Genomic DNA, 10,149 nt, shown 5'->3' on the forward strand with positions numbered 1-10,149 from the left:
GGCTGCCCAGGGAAGTGGTTGAGTCCCCATCCCTGGAGGTATTTAAAAGACGTGTAGATGAGGTGCTTAGGGACATGGTTTAGTGGGCATGGTGGTGTTGGGTTGACAGTTGGACTCAATGATCTTAGAGGCCTCTTCCAACCTTAATGATTCTATATATACACATATATATTTATGTGTATACAACAGAGAGGAACATGTGATAGAGACTGAATTAACAGCAATTTTTAGGGGCAAATTTCAGTGCCTATAAGGCTGGAAAGGACTATGATAGCACAGAGCTAGCACAGTTCTACGGTGCCAGACAGAAGACTGAGGGAACTTACAGGGAGGCCAGAAAGAGTCACACTCACCATGTCTCAGGATAAAGGGGCCTATGAGTTGGTGCCATGGAGGGATTACATGAAACAAGCAGGAAGCTCTTTATAGGCCAGAGTGCAGTCTGCAGAAAAGAGTGCGTTTGTGCCCTCAAGCACATAACCCAGGTTACCAAGATGCCCGCTGAGACCAGAAGCCAGCCTTTATTAAACAACTAATTGAACCAAATTTAAAAAGGCAAAGCATTTGTGTTGGAAGTGATAGCAGAGTGAGAGTGTGACTCTCCCCCCAGCCCTTACAATTCAGAGTCAGGAGGAGTCCCATGTGTAGTCTTTGGCGCAGTTGTTCCCATATCCAACGATGACAAGGCTGTAGTCTGTAGGAGATGCTATGTTTATAACCCCATGTGTGTGTTTGTCTCTAGATTTCCTCTGAAACTGCTCTATCATAAAAGGCTGCCTGTCTGAATAAAAATCAGAAAAGCAATGAAGAATCAGAAACATAAGATCTTTGCTATCATTGCAGATTACAGCTTCCAGAGAAGCAAAAAAATTTGAAACAAACTCTACCCACGTACTCTTAGATTAGCATCAAATTGCTTCCTTGAGTCATCAACCGTGCTGAATGCGGGCACTGTGTAAAGGTGTAAAATGGGAACAGTGAGCAATGCTCTTCCTTAGGGAAGACAAACTTTCCTAGTGGTGGGCATCTCATACAGTAAGTGAAGAACAAGAACAAGATAAAGACTAATGTACAGAAAGACTGGTAGGAAAACCATGTGGACCCTTCTGTTGCAGGGACAGCAGTGTGTGGCGTGGCAGGAGTACTCTGAAGTAGCAGAATCATATCAACCTCTGCCCAATCCAATTTGCTAGTCACTCATGTTATGGCAACATGTCTAATATGAGGTCAGCATTGTAAAGTACTTTCCTTAAGCTACACAGGTTTGGTCACAGTAGTTTGGCACACCTCTCTTGGCCTGAGGTCAACCCAGAGGTGCTAATTAAGACCCTAATCTTAAGCAAATACAGAAAACAGCAGGCCACGAAGCGTGATATTATTTCTTTTGTAGTCAGCTGTACGGATCTTCAAACATAGGATGAGGCCCACGTGTGCTGCGTAATTGCCTGTCACGGGCCCCAGCTGGGGTCTATTGCTAACACTCAGGCCAGATTTGGCCTGCCCGGAGACATGGGGGTGTAAGGACTGGCATGCTGCCACGGTACAGAGCTGGGATTGCCTGTGGTAGGATAGCCTCCAGCTGGCTGGTTGGGCAGGGTAGAGAGTGACCTCTTCACGTTAAAATAAACCTAATGCTCCTTGCGAAAACGACTTGAAATTGTCTTTGTTTGGAACCCTGAAAGTTGAATAAATGTGCTAAACTGAAACCATAGTGCTCTCAAAAGGAAATGAGCTGTTATGTAAATTCCTGTTTCTTGACTACTCCATCTGAACTATTAGTGAAGCTTTTTAAAAGATAATTGCCTCCTAAGTCTGAGCTATATACCTGCTGGTTTGCACTGCCAAAGCAGGAGATTTTGGAGGGATGGTGGGTGAGCTCCCCAGGTACAGCACAGGCTGCGCTGTTCTTTTGGCTGAGGCGTGCTATGGTCTAACCTAGCACAGCAGAGGTTGGAATTGTATCTGGAATCTTTATGGAATTAGTGGTCCTCAGACTGGGGTGAAGGAGTCATTGTGTTGCTCAAAACAGAGGAACTGTGGTTGTGTCTGTGTCCTCTGAGAGCAGGGTGTAGAAGAGGCAGAAATATCTTTGAATTTTCTTCCAACCACATTTTAAGAACACATGCATAGTCTGTGAAATATGATTATACACTTTCCTTCTCTGGAACACACAGTGAATCAAGGGGACATTTGGTAATAAATTACTTAGGGTGAAGAGGTCAATGGATGTGCAATGCTGGCACATTTATTTTAGCATCATCATTAAACTGTCTAGGATAGCATGTTAAAAATACAGAACATGTCATCTGTTTGGCTAGTAAATCAGATGATCTTGGGCATCCACCTGTGTTTACACGTAAAAAGCTTTAAGCTTTACATACAGAATGGTAGGATTGTGATGTGAAGTTTTATAGCCTTTTAACAGTCCATGGGCTTGACAAGCTAGTACAGAAAAGGCCTCTTGTGGCTTTAACTGGAAAAACAGGTAAGCATGAGGAATGTCTTTTCCTTTGCTTTCTACTTTTCCAGCAGCTGTTCAGTAAAGAAGTGTATTCTCTCAGAATTCATATTATTCCCTTAATTCTCTGACACTCCCCTCCCCAATCAGTACCTTGAATTAATATAACCTGTCAAGCTGTTTTTGTTAGTTTTATTAGTGCTGTTTCTAGAAGTGGAGTCTTCTGGGGATTATAATAACTTCTGGGAAGTTATTATATCAGCTAATCAGCATAGTCTGACACTAATTAGCTGGTATTAGTAATAATATAAACTAATCAGAAGTCTGACATTGCAATGTTAATGCACAAAAAATTCCTTTCCTGGACAGTATAGCTGGAAAAGAAGACACTTGAGACAGTAATAATCTCCATAGTGAAATCATCATGGTCAAAACTCCATACATTTCCAGCTGAAAGCAGAAAACAAAGGTGACTGCTTCAGGTTAAGTTTCTGTTTTCCAGACCCGTCTAAATGTGTAATTTTTTTGCAGAGCCAACTCAGTCACTTGGAATCCACACAAGATGATGGGAGTGTTGTTACAATGTTCTGCCATTCTTGTCCGGGAGAAGGTCTGCCTTATATTTAATAATTAAGCAGTTAAAAAAAAAAAAAAAAGTAAATATCAAGCCATACTTTTTAAGAGAGTAGTGCAAAATCCATTTAATTTCAAAATTTCGTTTGGAAGGAATAATTGTGTGGATTTACATTGTGTTTAGGAAGTTGTTTTATCTTTTCTGGTTATTTATTTTTGGGTTTTTTTTTGTTAAAGCTGTAGACAATATGTGTCAGATCTTTAGCTGCTGAATCTTTGCATATTCTAATAACAACACTAGAGCCATGCTAATATACTTCATCTGAGCACCTGTCCTGTTGTTTCTATGATATACTGAACATACACCCTTGGTCTGAGTAATTGGTCACAGTCTAAACTGCTTAAACAAAAAGCAACTTTTTTTACCTTACACAGTGGTTTAAAAGTTTCTCAATTCTGTTGAAAAGAAACCATGCTGCTTTTATTATGACTCCATATATATTTTTAGGGCTTTCTTCTAGATTCTTCGTTGTCATCAATGAAAGCAAGACCAGTGTCCTAATTCTTTTAAGCAATATGTATTTTCCTTAGATGACTGGGAAAAAAAAAAAGTCATGTAATCTGTGGATAGGACTAATTCTGTTGTCTACTAATTTCTGGCATGGCAAATGCTACTAGAAGAGATTAGTTGAAGAAGTGGTCCCTGTGCATAGAACTGGGATGAAGGAGTTGTGGTTTCCAGCCCTAGGTCTGCCATTGCTCTTCCAGGTGACCTACTGAAAACTGCAGCATTTATTTCCCTTTATAAAACACTTTGACATCTATTGGAGGGAAGCACTAGCCATTATTTAGTGGCATGCATGCTTATTACGCTAACTATTGCAGGATTTTGGCAAAATTTTTTATTCTCTATATGGGAACTTTGATAGTGTTTTTGTATTTATCAGATACACCAGTGTCTTTCAGCGTCTTCAAAGAGACACTAATAAACTCTAAAGGAGATGCTAACCGTTTTAGTAATGTCACATGTGTAAGACTTCTGTGTAACATACAGGAATTTGCTCCTCTATATTTCCTTCAGAGGTGTTTGCCAGTAATGTTTAGGTTTCTGTTGGTCTGTGGACCATATTTATTTGTAAACAAAAAATGGCTGGCTTAGGTAATTTGTACTTTTTATCACTAACATTAAGTGTCATAAAGCTGGACAATATATAACGTCGAAGCCTTCAATTACTCTTTTTTTCTTTACTTTCTGTAGCTATCTGCTGCACTGAGAGACCTCAGCTTTATTCTAGTGTGTAATTTAACACATCAAAAATTTAAGTCTTAAGAACATAGCCTTACAAAGTGAAGTGGACAAAGTTAGTATCAAAAACTAGGAATCCAAATCAAACTGAGGATGTTTTTTCAGGTGTGGGTGTGTAAAACAGTATGACTACTCAGTGACTTCTAAGTGAACCACTTTAGGTTATGAAATTATTTTTGTGGCTCAGGTTTACAAAACAAGGTCAGTATTTTATAATTTGGCCCATTAAAGAACAATTATTCTGTGTATATTTGAAATACATTTTTAGTATATTATTAACGCATACAGTTTCATATGCACATATGCCATATAAGTCATATAAGTACATGTTTTTCATGACAGGGTATACTTCAAGGCTGCAATCAAATGTGTGCAGGCTATCTCTTCCAGCAAGACAAACAGTATGATGTATCCTATGACACTGGAGATAAGGCAATACAGTGTGGTCGACATGTGGACATTTTCAAATTCTGGTTGATGTGGAAGGCAAAGGTAAATAATAAAAGTTCAGCTAAAAAATCAGAAATGTATTTATTTAATATGTCTCATGTAATGGAACACTTTTTTAACATAAATGTTTGTGTAATTACAATCTCTAAACACACAGGTATCTGAGTATTAAGTCAGAAAGGAGCCATTTAAATTGTAGAACAATGTTAGCCATCAAGAAATTCAGCTGGAAATTAGAAGAAAGGTTTAAGTCACTAGATGAGTCCTGCAGTAAAACCACTGAGGGTAGGACACTGAAATGCTCTTTTGTTGTGATTCTATACACTTATGTATGTATTTTATTACAGATTACTTGTAGTAGCAGCAGAGTAGACTTGATGACCTACAAGGTCCTTTGTGCATCACATTTCTATGAATGGATTTTATAAGCAACTTTGAAAACACAGCCTTTTTCTTAAGAAGCTTTGCCTAACTATTGATTTAACAGTTGATTCCCTGGTACTACTGTGGTATGCCTGGATGGCTGAATTTAAACACAGACTTACGTACAGGCTTACATGTTTACAAGATGAGTGTCCATGTAGTCAGGAAAACACATTTCATTTTTATTTCTTTATCTGCAGTCATCTTATTACTATTCTTCTTGCTCTTCCGCTGACAAAATGGGAACTCAGTAGGGTAACCTGTCCACAGTCTAATCTTTTTTTATAAAGCTGAGATTAAATCTAATGGCAAAATGTACAATCATAAAACAGTGAGAGTTAGACAGCAATAGTAAATAACCTGTGATGGTAAAAGGTGTTTTCATGCAGATTTCCTCAATATTGAAGACTCAGGGAAGACAGTAAAAGAACTTCAGATATACAGTTACTTTTAAACAGACTGTAGAGTTGTCATTGTTTATTTTTAAAAGTACTTCAGAAACAGAAACACAACACTTCAACACAAAATACTTATAACAATTACTTTAGTAATCTGCATAGGTTTGATTACCAGGCTAAGTACATTTCAGTTCAGACTCAGTTCTTCCTCCAAAATAAATCATTTTGGTACTGTAATCCAGTAACATGAAACTGCTTATGACACATTAGAAGTGGACTGTGACTAGCAACTTTGAAGTGTGGTGTTTATGGTTCTAATTACCAAGTGCTGACTACAGACACCATCAAAGCACGGACTGAACGTTTTTCTAAATACCAGCCAAACACATTTTGTTAAAACTAGCATGCTAATTCTATCTGTGCTGTTATATTCACCTGTTAAACTGGCTTCACTAAAGAAGTAGAGGACTTCACAATAAAGAAAAAAATTATGGTGGAAACAATAATGGATGTGGGTCACATTTAAAATTCAGAAGTAGGATATCTGTGGATGTGATTCTTTAAAAATAATATAGATTAAAATTGCTAAGTTGATGTGTATATCTGGAATTTAAATTTCTCCAGAAATCAGTTTCTTTGGATTTCTGTTTGGTCTTGAGACAGATTCAGATTTCTTGGACCTGAGTTCTCTGAGGTATTGGATAGAACCTGTTTCTAGCAGATTGCATGATTATGTTACTAAAATGTTAAGAAAACAAAACATTAGGAGCTATGGAATTTTTTCCTTCAGCATTAGCCACCATGAGTGATCGTATTCTTGCCCTCATAGTAGAAATATACAACCTAGGTCCCGAAGTATTCTTGTGACTTTACCTTCAGTCATTTTATTCAGTACAAAGAACTTACCCTAAATATGCAGTATTTTGAGTGTACTTGTCTGTCTTATTCATTCATGTACAGAAGTGTACTTTAAAAAAAAAAAACCACCTACTTTTTTTTTTCTTCTTTTATTTATTGTCAACATTCATCTACTTTTTCTGGGATTACGATGTTTCAAAGCAAATCAGATATGACAAAGGATCAGTAGGTAGGCAAATGACTTCTAGCAAACATCTTGCAGGCTTTTGTTTGCTGACTTTTTAAAATGCAAATTTCTAGCAAACTGTTCAGAGGAAATAAATTACTTCCCAACTATTACCCTTTCAACTGAGTTCCCATTCCATGTTCCCAGTCTTTCAGCAAGAGCTGGGAAGCCAAGACTTAATATTCATAATATTTTTTGGGGGAAAAAAAAAAAGAAAAAGAGCTAAAAATAATCTATTAAAAATATCAAAAGCCCTTGTTATTATCATAATAAATTCTCTTAAAATGAGACCAAAACCAAATAGTGATTACAGTTAGGCCACATTTATCCAGTTTTATAGTGTTGATTAACTTTACTTTTAAATTACAATAAATAGTACTGCTAAATGTTTTCTGACTGAAAACATTTAAGAGCGAAGCCTATCTGAAAAGGTGATTGCATCGGAGGAGGAAAAATGACCATATAATTAATACTTACTTTCTTTTTAAAACAGGGTACAGTAGGATTTGAATATCAGATCAACAAATGCCTGGAGCTGGCAGAATATCTCTACACTAAAATCAAAAACAGAGAAGAATTTGAGATGGTTTTTGAAGGGGAGGTAAGTTTTCTTTCATTTAACCTGTCTGTAGGAGCCAAATGTGTATGCAATTCCGAAAACAGTCTTCACACTTCTCACAGTTCTTCAAGCCAGCTATGCAAAACTGCTCTTATTTTCTAAAGAACTACATGACTATTGGCATCTGGGTGTTTTTTTTGCCAAATGCATGTGGGTTTGTATCATAAATGTCAGATTTATCTCCTCTCCTTCTCTTCTGCAGAGGACTTCTCAGTTTAGGGCATGAAGACTGCCATAGTACAATCTACTCATGCCAAGATTCCACATTTAACATACATAATTGAGAATCTGCTATTTTTTCTGTATCTCCTGTTGCTAGTGCCACTGTGTAAGCTCTTGGTTGATAGAATAACAAATAAACTTCATCTCTCCACTTACTAAGAAAAAGAAAATTGGGTTGCCCTTGCTGCAATCCCAGAAAACAGCTCCTCATAAAACTGCATGAGGATGAAAAGCATTTGCACTTCATTAGCACCCTAAAACATTGTAAATGGGACAATGTATAGGGAATCTAAGACAGCAGATGCAACCAGCAGTACTGTAATCCATTTATTTTGTTTTAACATGCAGAACTAGGATACTATATTTTGTCTTCCATGTCTGTGCTAAAATATGCTACTGACTAGCCTTTAGCATGTGATTGATCTGTATTATTTTGTTTATTGGTGTATGTGTTTGGTTCTTTTTGCAGCCAGAGCATACAAATGTATGTTTTTGGTATATTCCGCCAAGTCTCAGGGGCATGCCAGACTGTGATGAGAGAAGAGAAAAGTTACACAGGGTATGTGGCTTTTGTTGAATGCAAAAATATAGTCTACTCTTTCAACCCGAAGTATTCTGTTTATTAAAAATAATATATCTGTGTTGACACATGTTCCAAAATCTGGGATGTCAGTTCTCCAATTGCTTATTATGACCTTGATATTTGTTCACCTTTGTCTCCTATTTATACTGGGGCTGAAGTCACGTTTCCCCTGTAGAACCAGTTAACAGAACATACTCAGTTGTTCTTTGTTTTGTATCACTTCTGTGCTCCCAAAAGTGTTATGAATCTTTAAAAAGTAGCTAGGCACAAAGACGTCCCAGTCCTGTTTGAATAGGACAGCATATCAGCAAGAGAAATGGAAGGGTAATTATTTGAAAATGTTGGGACAGGTAAAGGACATGGAAACTTGTAAGTCCTTCTCAGGTCTTTATTTTGATTTTAAATGTGCTTGGTTAGCCATGCATTAATGCATTTCAGTGAAAATGAATACCCTTTGGAGAACTTTGGGATAAACTTATTTGAAGAAATGATAGAGGGAAGTGAAGGCATCATAGAGGCACCACCAGGAAAAGTACTGTGTTACTTAGGACTTGAGGGAAGTGAAATACATTAATTTTGTAGTAGCATTTTAGGCAGACAGAAGTGGTATGAAATACATTCAGGAGACAAAAGAATGATTTTATAGTTGTCAAAATGAATTGCAATTTTTTTATGTTTGGGAAGGGAGAAGAATGGGCAAACTTGGGAGGTTTTGTAGAGGATTTTATGTCTGCATCACACTGGGGAAAGAGAACAAAAGAGGATAGGAATTCCTGGGTCAACCCAGTGACATGTTAGGTAAAGAAATTGCCAAAAAAGAGAGAAAAGAGGAAGATAGGTAAGACTAGGAAGAAGGATGAAATGTTTGACTTGACCCTGTTAAATGTTAGAGGACATTATAAAGCATCCTACAGAACAGTAAAAGAGCCAGACATCTGACCTTGGCTGGCAGAGAGTAGAGCAGGAGAAAGAAATGGCTAAACTGGGCTCAGTCAATACCAGATATTAGGATTGTCAGAACATTATTCCTTGTAAATTAAAGTGAGGAAGTGAGATTGCAGTAAATGCACAGTACTGCAAAACTTCTGGAAGGTTTCCATGGCTTATGCTAACAGAAAATATTCTTTACGACATAGATCTTGTTGAAAAACTTCCATCATTGTTCCCCGTCCCACCTCCCCCCTGCCCCCCCTGGAAAATGACTTTGAGAATACATAATATTCTCATGGAAAACATCCGTGGTTCTGGAATAGGTTTTCATAAAAAGACTGAAAATATTTCTTCATAACAAAACCTTCAGCACAGAGAAATGACATGTACACTTAATATATAAAATTATTACATAGTGAATACTCTAGGATGCTATTAGTCTATTAACCAAAAAGGTGGATATTATTGTTGTCAATTTTCCTTTAAATATCCAATCCTACATATTTAGTTTTTCAAGCTTTTTCACTTACAGATCTTTTTAGAAAAACTAGTGCCTTTCTGACCTGTCCATTTACTTTTCCAAATTAAAAAATGTTGTGACATACAAAAAAGGATAAAATTTTTTAATTACTCATCTCTCTCTCTTTTCTTTTTTCTTTTTTTTTTTAATTATAAAGGTGGCACCGAAAATCAAAGCACTGATGATGGAGTCAGGTACTACCATGGTTGGATATCAGCCTCAGGGTGATAAAGTCAACTTCTTCCGAATGGTCATCTCAAACCCAGCAGCAACTAAGTCTGACATTGACTTCCTCATTGAGGAAATAGAAAGATTGGGGCAGGAGCTGTAGTACAGTGGTTGAATTATTTATTTCTCTAATTCACTGTTTTCCAGCACTGGCTATTTTTTTAACCCAGTTCTGCAGAACATGTTTTAAGGAAATTCTCCTTCTGTAAGTTCCAATCTCCTAAGACATCCTTAAACAAAACAACTATAGGCTACTGAAACATATATGTATTGGTAGATCATATTACTGAGGGAAAATGTATTATCTTGAAGTTGAAATACTATTGACTCTTACATTGGTCTTGTTTATTGTAGT

General features: G+C 37.1%; 1 protein-coding gene across 1 annotated transcript in view; it reads left to right on the forward strand.

Annotated features, from left to right (window-relative positions):
• GAD1 (glutamate decarboxylase 1 (brain, 67kDa)) overlaps window positions 1–9,958 on the forward strand; it is a 31,571-nt gene extending 21,613 nt beyond the window's left edge. Inside the window, exons 17-21 of the mRNA XM_009325457.1 lie at window positions 2,990–3,068; window positions 4,680–4,829; window positions 7,186–7,293; window positions 8,003–8,092; window positions 9,724–9,958. Of these exons, the coding sequence (XP_009323732.1) occupies window positions 2,990–3,068; window positions 4,680–4,829; window positions 7,186–7,293; window positions 8,003–8,092; window positions 9,724–9,897 (601 nt within the window). The 3' untranslated portion in view covers window positions 9,898–9,958. The remainder of the gene's footprint in view (window positions 1–2,989; window positions 3,069–4,679; window positions 4,830–7,185; window positions 7,294–8,002; window positions 8,093–9,723) is intronic.
• The last annotated feature ends 191 nt before the right edge of the window (window positions 9,959–10,149 follow it).

The sequence above is a fragment of the Pygoscelis adeliae genome, unplaced genomic scaffold (assembly GCF_000699105.1).
Source record: "Pygoscelis adeliae isolate BGI_AS28 unplaced genomic scaffold, ASM69910v1 Scaffold106, whole genome shotgun sequence".
In the NCBI taxonomy this organism is placed as follows: Eukaryota; Metazoa; Chordata; class Aves; order Sphenisciformes; family Spheniscidae; genus Pygoscelis; species Pygoscelis adeliae.